The sequence below is a fragment of the Triturus cristatus genome, chromosome 9, assembly GCF_964204655.1.
Source record: "Triturus cristatus chromosome 9, aTriCri1.1, whole genome shotgun sequence".
NCBI classification, from domain to species: domain Eukaryota; kingdom Metazoa; phylum Chordata; class Amphibia; order Caudata; family Salamandridae; genus Triturus; species Triturus cristatus.
Window position 1 is genome coordinate 693969309 of NC_140592.1, and position 22598 is coordinate 693991906.

The 22598-nt window shown below is 42.7% G+C and overlaps 1 protein-coding gene across 2 annotated transcripts in view; it reads left to right on the forward strand.

Annotated features, from left to right (window-relative positions):
• Window positions 1–19616, forward strand: part of LOC146798516 (transmembrane protein 151B-like) — a 68342-nt gene extending 48726 nt beyond the window's left edge. The window contains exon 2 of one of the 2 annotated variants that reach the window (XM_085625808.1): window positions 17629–19616. In XM_085625808.1, coding sequence (XP_085481934.1) covers window positions 17629–19032 — 1404 coding nt within the window. In that variant the 3' untranslated portion in view covers window positions 19033–19616. The remainder of the gene's footprint in view (window positions 1–17628) is intronic. The other variant, XM_085625809.1, reaches the window with a different exon arrangement.
• Window positions 19617–22598: the final 2982 nt, after the last annotated feature.

Here is a 22598-nt window from a genome sequence, read left to right on the forward strand (position 1 = left end):
GTAACTGCTGGCTGCCCATGCTGGGCACTGCTTTTATTACTTTCACTGCAGGAGGGGAAGTGAATAACTGAGACACGTTCCAGCACAAAGAAAAGCCATAGAATCCCAATCTTAAGCCTGTAGGCAGCAGGGCTTCTGGAAATTCATGATGCTACCACATAAGTTAGTAGGTTTGGCAGGTATGAAAATAAACAACTCGAGACTATAAAGAAACTATAACTTTTCTTTGATTTAAACACGGCTGCCACTGATCCTAATTTGGGAAATAGTTCTGAGTTCCATGCCACAAGAAAACTAGATTTATCGCGGAATCGTTTTGGCTGAGAAGGTTCTGCATCTTACCAGGTTGGCCACCTATCTCCAAGTCGTCCGGGCGAGCCAGCTTTCTGGTCCTGGTCTTTCAGTGGCCAATAGATTGTCTTCCGGGGAGTTGTAGTCTTGGATTGTTTCCATTGAATCGATTGGACTAACACACCTGATTACAGTGACCTGTAATTGATATGGTCACAATTTGAAACGTTGACCGCATGACATGATGCAAGGTTGCAAACCTATTCCCGGGTGAAAGCTGGGTCACTCTATTTGACCGCTTTTGCTATCGCCCAATATTTCCTTTGTATCCACCAAGATCACTAACTATCATTCACTGTCTCTCTCTCTCTTTCTCTCTGACTCTCTCACCCCCATTGAGAGTGCACACCGCACTGGAAACAGCTGAATAGTCAGCATCTCAACGAATGTGCGTTGTTTCATGACAGCCCTGCTGCCGTCTCAGGTTCATCTCCTTTCCTAAAGAATGTGGGCTAAAACATTATTATGACTCCTGGCTGGTACTATTTTAGGATTTATCCGCTGACACATGAGACCCATCCTCATGCTTCTAAAGTCTGAGGCCTGACCCCAGGGATTGCTTCACAACCCTGATAGGGAAAACCAGCTATTATCTTTTGTCCGTCTACCTGGTCTCAGTTCTTACGCTATATGGTTCGCCCTCATTGTTTTTTTCTGTATGCCCTTGGCCGAGCTGCTTCTTCTGCTTGGGTACAGTGGCCATGACGATGAAGACTAGGGCTCAAAGTAATGAAGATGACCAGCAAGTAATCAGAACATTTCTCAGTAGCACCCAGGTCCACTAATTATGTGATCAGTTTTGGACCATGGGTTTCTGAATCTCATTTCCACTTGATACAGCATGCATTGCTTTCTCTGTACCTATTTTGTCTCCTTACTTTATTGCAACAGTTTGTTTACCCTACTTGTACCAAAGACCAACCGAAAGGTGCATCTGAATGATTCAGTAGGATCCTTGCCGGTCAGAGTAAAGCACAAGGGTAATGAGAGGGTCCCTTTTACTACAAAGGGGGTGGGGCGCCTAATAGACAGTAGTCAAAAAAGAGGGATCCCCCTTTCGGCAGATGCTAAATACCAAACCAATGATTCACACCAAAACCAGTCAGTCACCAGAGCAAAACACCAACACCCTCAATAGGCCAAGTGTTTACAAAATAGGAATATTAATTTTTGTTAAAAAAGGTAATCATCAATTGTGATGATTACCTTTTTTAACAAAAATAAATATTCCTATTTTGTAAACACTTGGCCTATTGAGGGTGTTGGTGTTTTGCTCTGGTGACTGACTGGTTTTGGTGTGAATCATTGGTTTGGTATTTAGCATCTGCCGAAAGGGGGATCCCTCTTTTTTGACTACTTCAGAGAAAAGGACATCCTAAAATGAAATGGAACACATGTATGCTTAACAAATCTTTCATGATCCAGAGGGTATAACTCTTTATTCCTTTATATATGTTGAATCTATGCTTCCTGAATCCCAGTCCCTAAATTAGTCACTATCAACCCAATGTCATGTAACTCTATGCACCTTTTACTGCATTTTATCCCTGCTTCATTTATTAAAGAGTTTTTTCACAAACTCACACTCTGACTGAGTCTTTCCACAGATCTGCCAACTATGAACTGAGCAAGCATTCCCTCATATAGAGGCAGTTGTACATGAATGAGTCCATCTATCTGCAATAATGACAGCACTTCATTACATATATGAGTATTTGGAATAACACATACAGGGAGAATAGGAGCCCTTTAGGCACATATTTGATTAACATGGGGATTAGAACCAAAAAATAGAGTAATTAATTCAGGCATGATCAGCACGAACAGCAATTTGGATCAAATCCTCGGTAATTATTAACACATGTTTTTTCAAGCCCTGAAGAAGGGTATGTAATATAAATGACATTAGGCCGATACATAAGAAACACCCCTTACTGTAAATTGTTTAACAAAATTATACAACAACTGGGTGCAGACAAACTATATGGGGGAGCACACTTCAACAAACAGCTAATACCTTGCAGTGGCCTTTCATACCTCTCTTAACTCACAGCATTGTTGAGCGTTGTTCATGCATTTTTTTACCAAATGCAAGATACATGTCATCCAAATCCTGGTTCACATTCAGGTGTTTGGATGAATAACTAAACATTAGGCGAGAAACAAGCTGTGCCCTGGATCAACAAACTAAGGGAGCCTGTGATACCATTTATTTTGTAACTATAAATGTTGGTACACCATCTTATGTAACACCCGCAGTCATTTTATTTTCTCGAAATCATTTTATTGAGTAGTTTTACATGCTACAGTTCTTACATAACTTTATATTGCGTCATTTGTACAAGCAAACAAGATTACAAGATTGATAGATGTAGTTGTGGTAGACGGTGAGTTTGGCTTTGAAGTTCAATAGCTGCTGTCGTACAGCTGAAGATAATAGATCAGGGCATCAGGGCATCACAGTGGCCTTGCACAGATCTCGGAAAGAGGAGCACTGCATGGATGGAGCGGGTTGCGGCTCACGATGAGAAGGGCTCAGGTTGTGAATCAGGACATGCATGTACCTCTATAATAACAAAACTGGGGAAAGGGGAGCAACTGAATAACAGTGCGGTTGTGGGTGGCGGGTGCATCTCTAGGGCTGCGGGTGGGCCATGGGCGTCCGAGTATGTCGGGTAGCCAGACCGCAGGTCCATGACTATCCCCGGCCCATGGCATGGACCCGTGACATGCATGTCTCGAGCGGGAGGACCATGTACACAGCCGGGACCTAGAGTCATTGTGGGCAGGGTGGGTGAAGAAAGTGGGAGTGCTTCAATGGCTAAGTAACACCCACACTCATATATACTTATAATTGAGATGTTCTGGCATTTATTCCTGTGCTTTTCAGAATCGACTGCTTTGTTGTGATATTAATGGACACTGTCAATATTGACTTAGGAAGGAATTGTCAATGAGTTCATGCTGACTGATCTAGCTAATGCAGATCCGTGTATCAGTGCTCAGTGTTTACTACATCTTACTTTCACCTTTGTCCCTTCCAAAATATAGATTAAAATTCTCTTCTTCTTATAGGAGACCTTACAACTCTTCTCCATCTTGAAAATATTTTCTTGATCAAGTGGGCTTTGGAAAATTGTTCTCTTATCCTTGCAAAATGTCACAGTGGCCACACATATTCTGCCTGATGTCTGAACTTCCAAGTCCCCTGTGCCCAAAGTCATGATGCCTAAAAACCAGGGGCGTACTTTTGCAGACCAATGATATCCCCTGAGATTCCCCCATATCCACTTTATACTGTCACATGGGGATATTACCTAGGATCTCAGTGCCAACCTGTTTAGGTAGAGAGCCCATTGGTCCTGGGCTAATTTGCAGGGGTGCAATGCTTTGCTGCACTTCAAGTCTTCAGAAAAGCTTCCATTTAAAAGGGGAGATGGCATCAGCAATTTTTTAATTACAGCTTCGCACAAATTTAACTGTGCGTTGAATGTTCAATGTCAGACTCGTTAAAATCAATCGCTCAAAAGACTGAGGCTGAGTGGACATCGGATCGACTGATTCTTGAGCACTTGATCTAATTATCAGCTGTCAGAGAAGAACACTACACTCTTATTTGCAAACTGATTACCCTACAATTTCATTGACACAAGCACAGGGAACATATCCAGAAAGCCGATGTTATCCTACACTGCCCTGATCTTCCAGGCCACTCTTCTGCATACCATTGCTTGCCTAAGATGGTTCCAAAACTAGGGGTCTGAGAAAAATGAAAATTCCACCAATGCAGTTGTGAAGTTTGGCAACTTTGCACGTCACATGTTTGATAAATTTCAACAAGTACAAGTTCTTTCGAGTGCCTTACCGTGAAAAATCAAAATTTATTGAGAAAATTCTCAGACAAAAGGTAGGTTTCATTATTTTTTTCTCCTGGAGCTGCCACAGTTTAAAAAAAAATCAGAAAAGAGGGGAAGTGAATTTGGCCAATTTTGCACACCCTTAGCTACAAACCCACTTCCTGAACATACAGTCCTGTAGCGGTCCAGAGCCTTGCCTCTTATTTCATAGCCTCTACATAGGCATACTCTTTAGACATTTCCACAGAAGTGAGGCCTTTTCCTTATCTTGTCTGTAACACTTTTGCTGAGTCTGGTGTACTGCTAATTCGGTTAAAGTCCTACCGTAGTGTTAGACAAAAAGCTTTAGGATGGCCACCCGAAATATATAATCTTAGTCATGAAACTTAGCCTGCTCAACAAGCCGTATCTATTTGCTCCCCTCAATATTTGCATGTTAGATTTAACAATGCTGCCTGTATTCCTATTTTCTCTGTCCAGTTCAAGTTCCTGAAAGGAACATAATTCCATCCTTTCATTTATCCACTAAAGTCACAGAGGAGTTCCATAACCATATAGAGGATCAAGGCCGAAGTTCTTTTCTAAGGTTATGAAACTTTGAGGTGCCTTGAAAAATCCTTATCATGTATGCCAGTGGGTACTTTATCCCATATAATACATTGTCACACCATCACCTTTCCCACAAACCACTTAAAACCTTGGTGCATAGCTCTTTCGTATGAAAGAGCGACCATGTTTGCAAACATGAAGAATACAAATAAAACCTCTGGTGCAAAATGAACACATCAAAAACCTGTTGATTATTTGTTGCAAGCAAAAATTAGAAACAGTTCAATATAAGTCCATTTTTTTAACTAAACAAAAATCTACAGTAGCTCTGAATGTGTACAAGCATGCAGAAAGAGTCTAGCTTTTCCCTAACTATCTAAGGGGTGCAAAAAATAAAATATTTTCCCTGCTTGTCATTGTAAGCTAAAAAATAGAGCAGAAGAAAGAAAAGCAACGTCCTGTTTGTTGCTTTAAATAGGGGTGGGCGGAATTTGCGGAATTAACCTTCGCAAATTATCGCGAGAATGTTTAAAATTATCGCAAACAAGCAGAAATATCGCGAAGATGCGGAAGTTTTTTTCCGGCATGTTCGCGCGATTTTCTGCATGGTTGCGGGTCGCCAACTTACCCATGTGGCTGCTTGCGGGCGCGGCCATCTTGTTTTGAGTTGTTCTCGCGGTGCATGATCGCGAGAAGAAAGACGTGATCGCGCGACGCATGACGTCACTGCGGGCGCGAACTGTCGCGAGACAGCGCAAATGGCTAAAAACAATACAACATCTCATGGAGAACGCGACCGGATCAAGAAAACTTGTCAAAGAACGCAGGGATTCAGGTAAGGCGATCGCGCGCGCGCGAGAATGTATCATTTTACAGCGCGAGCAAGAAACAAATTATCGCCAAGCTGCGGAAACCGGAATTTTTGACATTTTCGCGCTCTCCGCGGAACGCAAAAATGTCAAATTATCGCAATTTCCGCGAACGGAACGAAATTTTTGCCCAGGCCTAGCTTTAAACAGATGCTTTATTTATGATCCATGACATTACCCGCCTTTTCACCTCAGCTGCTGGCAGCAGGCAGTGTGACGTCAGAACTTGTCTGAACTTGACTGTAATAACTTATAATAGTCAAGTTCTGATGCCTTTTATTTATAATCACTGACTGGGTGCGTCAGAAGTTGGCGGTGATAAAGAAATTAGTGCAGGAGTTAATACAGGAAATACAGAATCCCATGTATTATGAAATGATTACACAAGACCTGTCATAGTGCCTCATCGTGCCTCCGCTAGAATTAGTGTGAACACTTTAGCTCACTGTTCCTCTTACACACCTATTTCAAGAATTATCTGAAATACACAATACTTCATAAATGAAGCAGTGGCGTTTCGAAACTTGAGGGGGCCCGACAGCAAAGGACATGCAGGACCCCCCATGGTGCGTGCCCGGTCTGGATCTCTCAGGCCAGGGACCTGCCAGTGCTGGAGTGGGCCCCTGGAGTCGGGCGTCCCCCCCCCCCCGCCCCAGGGGGGGGGGGGGCTGAGGCGGCTTTTGTTATGCTACTGAAATGATGCAACACACCAGGGTAAAGAGTAATTCTAAAATGTTGGTAATTCTAACAGCAGCTTATTGTCTAGAAGCAGCAAAATGAAATATGATTTGACTTACAATTTATCCAAGGTCTTGATTTTCCGTGTTTCACTAATTGTTTTTATTACATTGGGTAATGGTGGTTATTTCACATAACAGGTCAACTAGTACTTGCCGGGGTTACCCTCTTTCTGTGATAGATTGTATTGTATTGTATTGCATTGTGGTTGCACTTTCACGGCACTACTTATCCCTGAGGAGGTGCCAAATTGCTTTTCCGAAAAGGGTAGCATGCTTCTCTATGTGAGTACCTTGGATGGAAGAGCCTATATGTCACAAAGCTTATATCAGTAGTGCAAATGCTGCATGTGAAATCCAGAGTTTTTCTTATATCTTGTTTTCGTACTTGCACCCTGTGCATCATCATGAAGCAAAAAGGACTGACAGATAGGATCCTTACACATGATATAAGGTCATACAAGCTTATTGCTACCTTTCGATATTGTGGTCTATGAAAAGCAGTATCTTTACATGCTTAAAGGCACTAGGAGATGCTGCATGCAGTCTGCCCAGATAATGAATATAGCCTTATAGCCCATCGTAGCAGGCTATTTCGCCCATTTAAGGCCCGATCCACCTTTAAAACCCTGATCTGAAAGCAAGGGCCTTTAACAAGGGAGTGGGCCTTTACCGGCTGTCATAACCTGCTGTGGAGGACTCTAAGGCTATTATAACGTTCCACCCCTAGAGGGTAGTATGTTCTAATTAGTAAAAACAAAGGCCTCACGGAGCCCGAGGGGGTTAAAATCACCTCAGGCACCGTGAAGCCTTTGTTCACACAAACAGCTGTGAAGGAAAACATTGGAATGTTGATGCTCTGGGTTTGTACCGGCCATTAGAAGCCTGGAGCACTCCATTGTCTTCAATGGAGCTCCCGACATTCCAGTGTTTTAATAATCAATAATTCTTCTTGCTTCTCAGCGGTGAAAGCCACTGGGGGAATATTTAAATGGCACAGAGGAGGTACAACAAAAAGCCTTGTTACTTATCTTTGGCTGTATGTTTTTCAGTATTTTTGCAATTTTTTCAACTAGCATTTCCCTGGGTCACTTACTGGGTAGCAGTTAAGTTGGGGTCTGCATGGACTGCATGCGTCGATAATGAATTAACATGGATGCCCATGTCTAGTCCACCATTCACTCTTTTCCTTCGCCGTGATAGTTGTCCTCCCAGGGTCTTCCCATCCTTCTTTCTTAAAGGTGCAGGTCTGTGACAAGATTATTTGTTCACTATTTTCTCACTCATTACCCATAGCTTGACTTGGGCTGCCTGCCACGATACGATGTCCAGTTGTGCAAAGTTCTGCACCCTGGACTAGACTGGTGGTTCACATTATCAAACAGCCCAAAATAGCCTTTCTTTTCGATTGATCCCTTCTTCTTGCACTGAATGTTAGTTCTTGCCGAGGCAATCATAATAAGGTGCGAACAAGGGAATCATCCAATATACTATTTGTGGGACCAATTCAGTGACTATTTAACATCGGTTAATAAGGACAAATACTGAATACAAACAAACAAAACAAAAAAATTGTTGACAACCGGACGTACAATAAAGGGACTCTTGACTAACACAACTAATGAAGAAAAACAAAACAAATAAAAGTAATCACCTGAAAAAATTAGGAGGTTGTAAATGTTCTAGCATACAACACCAGTGTGACCCGCAATAGTTTAAGGAACAGAGCCAGTGTTACGGGTCACGTCAGTGTTGAACTACTCTTACAATGAAGTACTAGTCCTGTGATAGGTCTAACCGACCCACGAATTGTAGCGCACATCAATTGCCCACAGTGGCACTTCAATCACAGCCCCATCATCAGGGTTCCTTGTTATCTCATTGTCCTGAAGAAAACTCAATATTTCTAAAGAGTTCAAAATAATGTCAACAGCAAAGCACACTACTTATCGCTGGCTTAAAAGAATTTGCCATTTCCATTGATTCGCGCTTGTTTGCATTTATAAATAGACATTGAACGTAACTTGTTCACCACTATGGGGCCTATTAGCATGGCGGGCGGATCGCCACCACCCAACCGGAGGTGGCGATCCGCCCACCAAAACACCCCGCCGGATGGCCATTTACCCCCGCCACATTAGCATGGCGGGGGTACCGCGGCGGACGGAAATACCGTCCGCCGGTAGGCAATCGTAACGATTGCCTGCCGGGCGAAAAAGGCCCATAATATGGTGACGGTGCCTTGCAGGCACCGCCATCCATATTATGATGATGGCGTTGGAATGCCTTTCCATGGCAGAGACTCCGCCATGGAAAGGCATGCAGTGTTTACTTTGGGGGCCCGTTGCGGGCCCCCGGGAGGGGTGGGGGCTGCACTTGGGGGGTACCCCCTACCTACATTGGCATTCACATGGTGGCAGGCACCGCGCGGTGCCTGTCACATTGTGCATGCCAATGCACAACATGCAGTCTGAACATTGTGGCGGGTGCTACTTGCAGCACCAACCGCCACAATGTTGAATATGCGGGATGCGACCGCCAGGGTGGCGGTCGCATTCTAATTGGCAGTGCAGGACCGCTGCACCACTGGCGGCAGGTCCCAGCACCGCTTGGATGGCGGCCGGAATGGAGCCCGCCGCCATCCTAATGGGCCCCTATGTATTTTTTCACCTTGGAACACAGTAAACATTTGCTGATTTTTCTGCTAATTGCACATTGTATGTGACATTTGTACAATTTCTATGTGGTCTACAAATTACTAGAATATATGTGTAGTCACTATACTTTTCTGGTTTAACTAAAAGCACCCATAAAACAGCTTAGATTATATTCCTTTGCTTACCCAAAACGTAGAAAGGTACTCAAAACATTCCTTCCTATTCTTCCTTATACCTATTCTACTACTGTCTAACTTCCTCGTCCTCTCTGACCGTCCCTCTTTTCCTTCTGTTCTTCAGGTGTCCCCTTAATGTCTCAGTAACCACCTTTTGCTCCTCCCATTCCTCTTACTTCTCTTCTTTGTACTTATTTTCAGCCACCCTCCCGTCCTCCCATTCACTCTCCTTATTCCACCTTTCCCGTTGCCTAATTCTGCTATTCTTTGCCTTTACCCCTTTTTTCATTTTTCCTTCATCTATTCCTGCCCTACATCATCCTGAAGCCCATGTCTGCTTTCACTCCTTCATTTTATAATCCATTTTCTGTACACCATGTTCTTTTCTAGGATGCCTTGCTGCACTCTGTGTGATCTGACTCTGAGTACTGGGGCCGTCAGATCTATTTTAGATTCCCATGGTTTATGATTGCTCAAGATGAAAGCGATAGAGCTTCAGGGTAGCGATTCAGACATTGAAATGAGGGAGGATGGAGAAAGGGATACCTTTAGAAATTCAGTGAGGACCTTTTTAGCGAAAGGCTGTTGTTTATTTCCTACTGAGAGCTGCCAGTTGGTAAATGGGTTGGTGGGGGGTAGGACTGCAGCTCAGTTTCTGTTGTTGAAGGCCAGAAAGTTGCTAGGCAAGGTCTGCCATTTTGTCGGTCCCGGATCACTGCTTCAAAAAGGCTGATGGCAGCTAGGCATAGAGATCTCACATTTCAATTTGCCATTCTTTTGGATACTCCTGCTAAGAGAGAGCCCCATTGCTATCTGCTGTGAAAGCCATCTCCTCGCACAAAGGCGGACTGTGTCTGAGGAATGGCCAGAATATCTCATTTGAAAAGAAGCCACCCCAAACTGGTTTTGAAACCTCAAGTAGTGGGCCACATCGTCGATCTTGAAAATGTGTATACAAATGCAATTTTGCCCTCTTGTTTCCATGTTCTTCATGACCGAAGTAGGGAGTGCCTCTCAGAGTGCTCAAAGAACTACTGTGTGACCAGGGTTGGTGTTTGCACGGCAGACAGCCTCCTAGAGGTGATGGGACATTGCCTGAAGTCTGCACAGCTTGCTGAGAAAGTGAGGGTCTTCCTAGGAGAGGGAAGGAGTGTGCTGGCCCTGCAGAAGGAGAGACGTTCATGAGGAGAAGTCGCCTGTGTTTCTAGCATATGGAACACCAGGAAGTTGCTGACTGGCCTTGGGAGCAAATCCAGAGACTACCGGTGTCGTGAGGACATTCCCGTTCTCCCTCATGGCCCCTGCAGTGCCACACACAGAAATTCCTAAGCCCTGGCGCTGCTACTGCCTGACGTCAGTGAATCCAGTAAAGAAACTGCTGTTGTTGCCAAAGTGGAAGCCTGGTCCTGGCCCAGATGTAGCACCTTGCAGATGAGCACCCCGTGTGTTCCAGACCCCAATGTAACAACTGCCTGCAACAAGCAGCCATTGTATCCTGGCTCAAACTCCACATCTGCCAGGACACGTGCTTGTAGAGCAGGCCTTCAGTACTGCTCCTCCATAATAGCCCAAGTCACAGTCAAGTTGCTACCATGGCCCAATAGCAACAGAACCACCACTGAAAGCATCCTCCAGAAGAATGCCTGAATGACCACAGGAACATGAGTAGCTCACGGGGCCCAATGCTTAAACAAATGTGCTAGATGCACAGACCGTGTTCTGCAATGGGAACATAGGCTATTACTGAATCCCATTGGGGGTATGAACTGTTAATCTGAACTACAACATGCTCTCCATGAGTACAGACCTAGTGAAGTGCACATGTGCCTAATCTATGCCAACGTCTACACTTGGGGTGGAGGTCCTATAGACACTGGGCAAGCTCTGAAAATGGTGAGAAGTCACTTTAGAGGGTGTAAATTCTTACTTAGGAATAAAAAGTTGTAATCACAACCCAATAGTTGAGTCCTATTAAATTGTGTGGACTTACTTTTTACTGTGTTATTAAAGTACTTTCTTTTCACCAAAATAAGAAGAGGTCTGGACAGTGCATTAGGGTGTCTTTTGTTTGATTTAAAGTTCTGAGCTCTTGCTCCCCAAACTACTACCGGAGAACCCTTTGACTATTCGCCCTCTCTCCCCTGAGAGTCACACGTGGAAAGGGTGTACTTGATCTAGTTTGAGGAGCTAGAGTAAAATGGATCCCTGCACATCAGTGGCATAATACATTAGCCACCATAGGTGTAATCTAGAGGCCCCTGTCTTTCCTGTGATCACCCAAACACAGGGTCTGATAGGTGTTATCTGAGATATTTATGCCGTTCCTTTTGTGGACAATATCTCCCTTCCTCACCCCACTATTCTCTGTTTTTCTTGCCATCTGAAGCTATGTATCACACCGGAACCATCCTTTCTGAATTTCCCTTGCTGCTACATGTTCTAATAAACCCATTTCCCCTCTTTCGTCTCTGGTCTCTGGTAATCTGCATTTAGCGCCGGGACACTTCAGTCGGGGGTAGCTGTGTGCTCTATAAATGTCTCTTATTATTATTATTCATCATCTGTGCTGCCGCTCCAACTTTCATATATTCATCAGTTCCCATCTTCTTCAATCGTATTCAATGTCTACTCTTCATACCCCTCTTGTGCCTTTCCCTGCTAATTCAGCTACCCATGTTCCTTTGACCTACTCCGGATACCACCTCTAAAAACTTTTCTCTTTTCAACCTCCAGCCTCACCACCTTTTACAGCATTTTTGCTGTAATTTCATTTTTTATATGTTAGCATAGTCATGAAGTGGACCCACCCAGTGAAACCGCCCAACGCTTCTTGCTTCTTCTGCCTGGCCAAGAGCCTCACTACCAGTTTTGCATTTTACATACCCATCTCTTCCATTTTGTGCTTGTTTCCATACCCCAGTAGAGACATGCACCATCTTAGAAAGAAGTGAGCTAAAGGCGTTTACATGAATGAATGAATAGGAGATGAGCAGTCTTTGTTGTATCTCCCCAAAATGTAACCCCTCAAGCAGCGACCACCAAACCAGGAAATTCTCCTTGGAATTTTCAATAAGTAAGAGGTGGCGGGGTCTAAGATCCCTGTGATACCAGTGCAGCAAGTTAGCATGAGCCCACAAGCACCTTAATAGAGATCACGGTCATGGGCACAGATGCAGTGGGGGGTGGCGAGTGTTTTGATAAGTTGTAGCTCGAATAAACCCTCACAAGGGCTTGTAAGATTGATGCCTCCACTGGGTTTACAATGACTTTATATGCATCATGAATGATGTGTCTTATGTTTTAAGAGTGGTGTGCAAAATTGCATAACATTTTTCTGATATCTCTCTTGACTTTTTTATGCGAGTGTGTACTACACAAAACAGTCTCTTATGAGTGAAATTGATGTGAAATTGTGTAATGTAAAATTTTGAGGAATTTTAATCATTTTACCTAACTCAAATGAATTTTATAAATTTCACTCACCAAATGTTTGTTGTGGAGTAAGGGATGGGATCTGGCAGTATGCTTGGCCATCCATCTGCCTTTCATTGATTCTGTAGAAGTCACCTGGCAGGGTATGGTTTGGAGAACGCAAAGAGACAAACGGAACATACACTTACAAGTTTTTAGTTTTTCCTCCACATAACTTGTTAACTTCTGCTGGAGTTTCCAAATGTTCTTTCACTTTTTTATTTTAACATGTTGTGAGTCTTTTTCTTACTTAGACTAGCCTCACTTTTGTGAGCTACCATAAACCACAGAAACAGAAAGTGATCACAGAAGAGGACAGGAAATGGAGTTTGTTGAAAAAGAATAGTTTTTCTTAAAGCTGGAAATAAAAATAAATAAAACACTTTTACCGTAGAATATTGCCGATGGGCTAGATACAAACACTTCCTGTCTCCCTGACCACTTTGATTTCATTTTATTTTTGGAAGGTTGAAAAGACTACACGAAATGCAGGACTGCTCAAGTAATCTAAACTTCTCACAAAAATAGAAAAATAATATACAAATAGTAAAATCTTCAATATCAGGGTAAAGTATATTTTGCTTTTGCAAACATTTTAGCTGAATTATCCCAAATAAGTAATCTAGTACTTTGCAAACACAAATGTAGGCAAATGACCTCCTTGAAATACTAATACTCACTGAAAGCAGCTTAGGGCGAGACTTGCTGTTTCAAGAGGGACTGTGGTCTACAGAATCAACAAAAAGAATTTCAGCACAGTTAAAAAACAAAACGACCAGGCAAGAATACATATAAAAATAGTAAGAATACATTGTCTTAGTATAAAAAAAAGCATTTAGAATGAAAATTGGAGGAACAGCAAAAATAGTAGAAATGTCCCTTTCAATAACAGTCAGTCAGTGGGGGCCATCTTTATAGTAAAAATTAACGAAGGCTCATCAAAAACTATTGAAGGGTAAACAGTGTCCTTTTGGGTCTCCTTTTTAGTGGAACAGGCATATATGGACATGCCTACTGCAAGGAATCCTGGTCAACCTTTTATTGGTGTTGGAGTGTGTTAACAAAAGTTACCTTTGGACTTAAAAGAGTGCCTGAAGCAAACATCACCCAAGTGCAGCCTGTCACAGGGTATAGGCAAAGGCATCTTCCACAGCCGTGTAACGAGTCTATTTTATTTGAGTCATGTACCCAAAGTGGCATGATACTGTGACACAATGTGAACATAACAGATTATTTGCAAATGGCAGATCCAATTAATTTAATATATTTGTGTGAATGCAAATTAATACATGCATACATTAATCGCTGTGTTTTTTGCTTGCGGAAGTGCATTTGCATGATTTCGTTCTTAATAATTTTACATTGTCTAATTCCAAGTAAAGATGAAGCCCACTTTAAGCATACACGAAACCTTCGAAGAAGGAAGCTACTATTTTCCGGGTCTAGCAAAAACCTGGTTTTCCATCATTTCTACTGCCATCTTCAGCCTGTGTTTCTCCAATGGGCACAACATTATCTATAGAGAAATGGTCAGAGGTTAAAGAATTACAATGATCGAATAAAGATGTATCAAGCACTGTAAACAATTCATTCTGACATTCAAACAATTCTTACTCAGCAAAAACAAGTCTTTCATTTAACCGCTAGTCTACCACAGTTTGGGGCCAACCTGACCACCGCATAGAAGTTTATCTTTTTGGCCTTCTTAAGGCAATCCTTGTTTTAAATTAATATCCTACTTGGCGAATCCCAATTCTGGGTACACATATGGGATGACCAGCGAGATGCAGAAGAAGGCAGAATCTTGGGAGCATCAAGCTTTATGCAGTCAAATTCTGTAGGCGTATATAGTGTATGACATACAAATCTGATATTCACTCTTGGCCAAGAATCAATGGACCACATCATCATCATCCAGCCACAATCTGGAAAGATGCTCATCACCAATACAGCTCTGTCAGAGGTCTCTAGTAAATAGGGCCTTCTGCATGGCCCCCACCAAAACAACCTTCAAATACACCCAGCCCACAGCATCAGAAATACTGATTAGGACAAACTTTAAGAAAGTCTGCATCCTAAACATTTTTAGAGTATGCATTCTTCCACACTTAAATAAAAGGCTGAATGTGGAGGTAGATGGAGAGGACATCTGTCACTTTTTGCCGGCTATCCTATCACTCGTAGGGTGCACCATAAAGACACTTTGCATTTCAAAATAGGCTCAAATCAGAGAATAACTGTTTCCATAGAACTCTACTTGCAAAAGCAGACAACATAGATGACCTACACAAGTTCTTCAAGACAAGAGTTGAAAGAGTCACTCTTCTATCCAAGACATCTCAATAGAATCGCCTTTTAACCCCAAAAATGATATTTTCTGAGGTAACAATGTTGGAAGTTTTCCCGGTCAACCCCAACAACATCATTCAAGTTTCAAAGAAAATCAGAAAACTGAGTCTTCCATTCACACCTTCCCTGCTGAGTTCCTTGAGGAACAGTTGCACAGACATGCTGAATGCATTCCTCCTTCAAGGCTCAATTCCCATCAAAATAAACAACAATCATAGACCCTCCTTTTAAAACAAAAATCAAAATCTTAAACAGAAAACTGGGCAAAATATCAATCCACCTCTCACCTCCGATCCCAAGAACAACTTCACACCTCTACCATATTCTATGATTGATAGTCCAGGATTAGATCCACCACGGCTACAAGCCAGTCATAGATGTTTATGTATATAGGCTCAAACCAACAGGAAGCAAGTCATCCACTGACTTCAACATAGTAGACAATGGGATTCCCATAGTCCATTTAGTAAAGTGGTCTTTTGTGAAATGGTGAAACGCAACTGCCTTGCAATGTACCTCTTCCATCCTTTCGTCCACTGTGACAGCAGCCTGCGGACCAGGATTGATTCCTGAAAGTCAATGGTGATGGAGATCACCCTGCGAGTCTCCCCACGATCGTCCACCCTCTGCCCTACACCACCCGGAAAAACCTGTTGGTGAGGCACAGAAAAGAGCAGTAATGCCCCCCGCACCCTGGGAGAAAACTTTGAGGGTATGGGGGTCATTAGTTTATTGTTTTTCAAACAAACTGCCACTTTGACAATGTGTTTCTGAAAAACAAAACCCTTGGAAAAATTAGCTGAAAAGCCATCAAAACCCACGGTGTCAGCCCGCAAACATTTTTGTACATTGACAGAAACCACCATGATGGCAGTTCATTTCAATGTACTCAGATAAATGCTGAGCTGGAGGTCATCTCTAAATGTAATGGACCTAATTCTGTCAAGGTGGAAGCCCCTTAGTTTTACAATTTCTAATATTTTGTTCAAGTTTTTTTGTGTGTTGAGATTTTCCTACCAGATTCAGGTTTGATGCCAGGTAACTGTTGGACGAATATTGTCCGAATTTTGTCAACTCAAGTTTTTCAGCATATTGGAAACTCACCATAAAGGAAATTCACTGCTTTAGGGTCATCAGACTAATATGCTTAAGTTTGTATTTTTATTTTCAGCAAACGTAGAATATGTCTCTCTGTATATACACCAACAATTATGTTTCTTTACTCTACCAGTATCGCCCTGTGCAGGAAATGTTTGAAACTGTGCTAAGTTATGATAGTGTGTTTATGAAGATGTATATTTTATATTGGTTCTACAAAATTAGGTAAGTGCCTATGCATGAGTTCAATTACCTAAAGAGAGTGTAGAATAAGGAAAAAGCTACATTTGGCTCATACTGAACATTGCTTTCCAATCAAAAAGTTAACTTTTTACATATTTTTAGGATTACATTCAGTGGATTGCCTATGTTTTTGTCTTCATAGATGATTTATGTGCAAACTGGAATTTAACGTGTATGTGATCTTCAATTAAAGATTCTGAGCAATTAACTCATTAAGGGCCAGTTGTACGACCAGTTTTTGCATGCACAAACGGGTTTGCGACCCATTTATGCATGCAAAAACCTACGGGCTATGTACAAATCCTATTTAGCTAGTGGCTATTTATTTGCAACTCGCTACATAGGATTTGTGACTCGCTTTTAGGAAGAGGCGTTCTCTTCCTAAGAGCGACCCCAAATGCCATCTATGACTGTTTTGCAACCGCAATTGTGGTCGCAAAAAAGTCGCAGTTTACCACCCATCACAAAAGGGTGGTAAACCACTCACAAACGGGAAGGGGTCCATGAGGCATGAAATTTGCGACCCCATTGGGAATCACAATCATTGTCGCAGACACTGTACTACATACCAAATTTGCGACTTGCAAATTGCAAGTCGCTATTGCGAAGCAATTTGCAAGTTGCAAATTCCATGGTCGTACATGTGGCCCCTAATTTACTAGTGACTGACTGGTCGTAGACCTAAATCTGCTCTTATTTGAGAAAGGCTAAGGGATGAACTTGAATACAATTGGAGAGAGAAGTTCATTATCACACTTTCCCCAATTTCCATATTGCCATAGTCTTCACAGTCGTTATAGTAAAAGTGAAATCTGCAAAAAGGGTTGGGTAGAACTGCCGTTGGTATAAACATGTAATTATTGTTTAATTAAGGAGGTAGTGGTAGCCTTCCCACCCACTATTCTTTATATTTATTTTCTTTATAGAAATGGTGGGTAGCACTCTCTGTGACTAACATAAGTTAGAATCATATATGCTAAAAACCTATGTCCCATTATTTGGCAAACAAGAATTGTTTCCGTCTTCAGATGACAGAGATTGTGGTGGATGCAGCTAACAAATATTTTGTTCTGATGGAATATTTCTGTAGCGCTTTCTCAAAGGATCATTCATTGAAGCAATTTGTTTGCTATTTGCATCATAAAAGATTTGGGTGTGTGGAGTGCTCTAGATCTGCTAGATTGTCCCATGTCATCTCTTAGAAAGACAGTTGAATGAAACATAAATTGAATGCTCATCTGACTTTCTCTGTCTTTTTTTCTGTCGCCCAGCAGCAGCGTCCCCTGAAGCAGTCCCTTAGCAGCTCCTTGTGCCGCGAGTCCCACTGGAAATGCCTTGTTCTCACTCTACTGATGTATGGCTGCTTCTGTGTCATGGCCTGGTGCCAGCTTTCCAAGGTGACCCGCCTGACTTTCGATGGGACCTACCGTGGTGAGTCAATGGTCTACCATGACAGTCCCTGCTCCAACGGTTACATCTACATTCCGCTGGCCTTCCTTAGCATGCTCTATGTAGTTTACTTGGTGGAGTGCTGGCATTGCTTCACCAAGAATGAGCTCCAGCACAAGGTGGATGTCAACAGCGTTTATGAGAAGATCCAGCGGATGCAGCAGTCCACCCCCTGCATCTGGTGGAAAGCCATCAGCTATCATTACATCCGACGAACCCGGCAGGTGACACGCTACCGCAATGGTGATGCCTACACCACCACTCAAGTCTACCATGAGCGTGTCAACACCCACGTGGCTGAATCTGAGTTTGACTATGCCCGCCATGGTGTAAAAGACGTCTCTAAGGAGCTCCTGGGCCTCTCTGACTACCCTGTTACCAAGCTCCGCTTCACAAAGTGCTTCAGCTTTGCCAGCTCTGATGCAGAGACTGCTTACCTGACCCAGCGGGCTCGCTTCTTCAGTGAAAATGAAGGCTTGAATGACTACATGGAGGCCCGTGAGGGCATGCACTTAAAGAATGTGGACTTCAAAGAATATATGATTGCCTTTCCAGATCCCACTCGCCCACCTTGGTATGTCCGACGCTACGTCTTCTGGTTGGCTTCTTTTGCCATTCTATCCTGGCCCTTGCGGGTCTTGGCTGAGTATCGAACCGCCAATGTCCATTACCATGTGGAGAAGCTCTTTGGAGCAGATGATGGGGTCACCACCCCAGAGGAGTCTGGATTTGGCCGATGGATTTCCAGAGTCAACACAATTGATATGACAGAGCTGGAGTGGCACATCAGGTCCAACCAGCAAATCGTGCCAAGCTATTCTGAGGCCATGCTTATGGATGCCACTGTGGCCAACAGCACCTACACAGCCTACATGCAGAACTGCCAGCGCTGCCGTCGGACTGTCAGCAGCAACTCTCTGCCCTCCCAGCGTAGTGCTCGTGTTGGAGCTCCTTTCCCACGTATCCCCTTCAGCCGCAGTCGCTTCTCCCTCAGTGGGCGGCTGCAAACAGCCCGGCGGGGCTATCTCTTCCGTAGTCTGAGCAATCTAGTTAGTGGAGGTAGCCGCTCACCAACATCTAGTGAGACGCAGCCCCTAGAGAACCCCCCATGCTACAGAGAGGCCCTCTGCTTTCCAGTTCTAATTGTGCACGGCAATGAGAGTTGTCACCGAGAGGCATCTCCCTTGACGCAGTCCAGTGGCAGGATGATTGGCACACCCTTGTGATCTCACAGATCAGAACTATTTGCTGCTACATGAGTTGGATCTATGGAGGACCACATAATAGAAAGAGATATCCAATAAGAATAACATGAGGTAAAGAAAAAATAACTTGTTCCACAAACATCAGCCTGAATTTGCTTCCTGTAAATTAACCAGATCTTTAAATAGACTACCATCTACACACTACTATTTCTACATCTTCTTAAATGCTCTTGCTCCTGATCGCGTGACTCTTTGACTCCCTTCCATCAAATGCACATTTCTATCACCTGCAAAAAGAAAGGTCTAGCCAATGGGCAGTGACACATAAATCAAATAATTACACTTAAAGCTGCCTTGGCCCATGTGTCCTTTATCTTGTGTGTTTCACTGTCAATCTCAGGAGTCCTCAGCACATCATACATCAGTATTCCCCCACTTGTCCGCAGGTGAAGGCATCTTGAGTTGCGTGATGCAGTTTTCAAAGTCATGTCCCTTCACTGCCCTGTATTATGCGTTTTCTCTACGCAGATTCTTCCGATATCTTTTTTCTGTTCAAATGACTTACAATAATAATAATAATATATATCTATATATATACATAAGTGTTGTTTTTATTTATTTTGCAATGAGATTTTCTTAATCTGTTGTGTGTATCTTACTAAGATATGTTATCTGTGCTAGTCAACTTTGGTCAGTGCACACACCTCCAACGAAGGATGTCTTATTTCACATGGAGATACACTGCAACTCTTTTTTAAGTATAATACGTTGCGACAGAGCAGGCTTAGCAACATTTGTAACTTAATTTTTAGTATTCGTGATGATTGGTGCTTTCTTAAGTGAAGATCAGTTTAAATCTATCATCAATGCTGAAAGCAGGTGAGAATTTTACTATGTATAGTAGGGTATATCTTACTTAACACTCTAGTTAAATGTAAATCACAGGGCCTAGTCTGAAGGGCATTGTGAAGGGTCCTGAAGGGTCTAGATAAGCAGATGTGAAAGAATAAAAAAGATGGAACACAATTTCAGGGGATTCCCTTCTGGACATGGATAAGAAAAAGTATGCTTCATTCGAGTGACAGTTTTTTGTAAAGTTATTGAGCCATTTAGATAAGCGGGTCATCCCACAATACTTTTCCCACTTCTCGCTCCCCTTCTTCCACCTACTGACGGCATGATCCCAGGAGGTGAAAACATTTTAGGACTGCCAACTAAATTTGAGCAATATCTCAAGATTGGATGGTGTTTTCTCATTCTTGCACAATTATTAATGTGGCAGAAAGAACAGAATGTATTCAAGTGGTGCATGTTATCAAAAGGAATGTAAATTACACAAAAGTGTACATTAAATTCCATTGTTAGAGATTATCTAAGGGGAAAAGTGCAGACCTGGAGATGGCCATTTAATTAAACATTGTCGAAACATGCTGACATCAAGGCTCAGACTCACTGAACTAGTGATTGAAGACTATAATAGAGTTAAGCAAATCATTTTTATATCTCCAGGTCTGTGCCCTACACTTAAGTTCCATGATCTGGAAAAGCTCTTTGGAGGTAACAGGAGGGGTAGTTGCCCCCCAAGGCCAACTACCCCTCCTGTTACCTCCAGTAAGTCCCACACATTGCGATTGCTAAGAGGTTTTCGAGGCTCACGCAAACGTTTGCCACCACTCTGTAAATGCGCCTTCTGGTGCACTGCTGGTTGGGGGGTGACGCCTCCTTTACTCCTGAGGACCTTGGGGGCCAAGAAGCCCTTCTGGTACCTCCTGTACATCCCACACAGAGGGATTCCTGAGAACTGATCAGAGGCCCAGCCCCCTTTTGTCCACCACTCTGCAAGCGTGACTACAACTTAAAAAAAACATAGAAATTCACTGAAAAAACCCCAAAGATAACAGGGACGTTATAGTTAAGAGTTAGTATTTATAAAAACTTAGAAATTCACTGAAAAAACAAAGTTTAGAAGGATGTTATAGTCAGGAATTAGCATTTAAAAAAACGTAGAAATTCACAAAGGTTATAGGGACGTTATAGTTAGGCTCAGATTTCACTCGTACAAAACAAGTGAAATTCTGCTGTTATAGTTAGTGAGCTAACTATAACTTGTGCCCACACAATGCACTGCTAATGAACTCACATATTACATCACTCATGACATGGTCAGTGACATCACTGATGACATCATGCACAGAATCTCTGGCACACCCACTCACACCCCTATATAAATTTTCATACACCCACTCCAACTTCCACACTACCATTCTCAATCCCATTCACTCATCCATACCAGTACTTACTCACCCACTCACTGATTCATAAGTCTACACACACATTCACTCACTCATCCTTCCAGCCCCTCACACACCCACTCACTCACTAATACAGCCACTGAATATCCACTCATACACCCATACATCCACTCACACACAGTCAGTCACCCATAGAGCTACTCACCCACCTACTCACTCACCCACAGTGTCAATCACCCAGCAACATACTCACCCATAATGTTACAAACACACCCACTCACTTACTCATACAGATACTAACACATACTCACTCACCTATACAGTCACTGACACAAGCATACACTCACCCATACAGCCACTCTCACAATCACTCACTCACTCATATACTCCAACACTCAGCTATACTGTCTTTCACATATGCAGTTACTCACCCATATACCACTGACAGATCCACTCACTCACTCACTGACACAGCGATACACACATTCAGTCACCCATACAGCCCTTCACTCATGCACTCATAAACTCATACAGCCGCTGACTCACCCACTGACTTATCCATACAGGCAGTCACACACCCCTCACCCACCCACACAGACAGTTAGACACCCATGCAAGTACTCAGACAACAAATCAATCACCCATACAGCTACTCATATACCCACTCACACCGCAATACAGCCACTTAGACAACAACTGACACACTGATACAGACATTCACATAACCAGTCACTTACCCATACATTCACTGAGACACCTAATCACTCACTTATACAGTCTGTCATGCACCCACTGAATCATCCATTCCTACAACTAGTCACTCACCCATACACACACTGAGACACCTTATCACTCACATATACAGTCAGTTGCGCACCCACTGAATCATCCATACAGGCACTCATACACCCACAGATTCACCAATATTCCTTGGTATATAATTAAAACTCATAAATATTTTAAAAACACTCACAATCACTGGATGATGTCATGAGTGATGTCATTTGAGATATCATCAGTGATGTCACGGACCATGCCATGAGTAATGTGATATGTGAGGTCATAAGCAGTTCATTGCGGGGGCATGAGTTATAGTTAGCTAATTAACCAATTTCACTTGTTTTGTACGAGTCAACTCTGAGCCTAACTATCATGTCCCAGTAACCTTTGTTTTTTTCTGTGAATATATATATAAATGGATGTCACTTAAACAACAGTTAAAGTACTGTAAAAGATATGGAATAAAACAGAAAATTAACTGAAATTCACTAGTAGTTTGCTCCAGAAACCATACATCACATAACAGACAAGCAAAGCATAGCACAAGTCAAATAC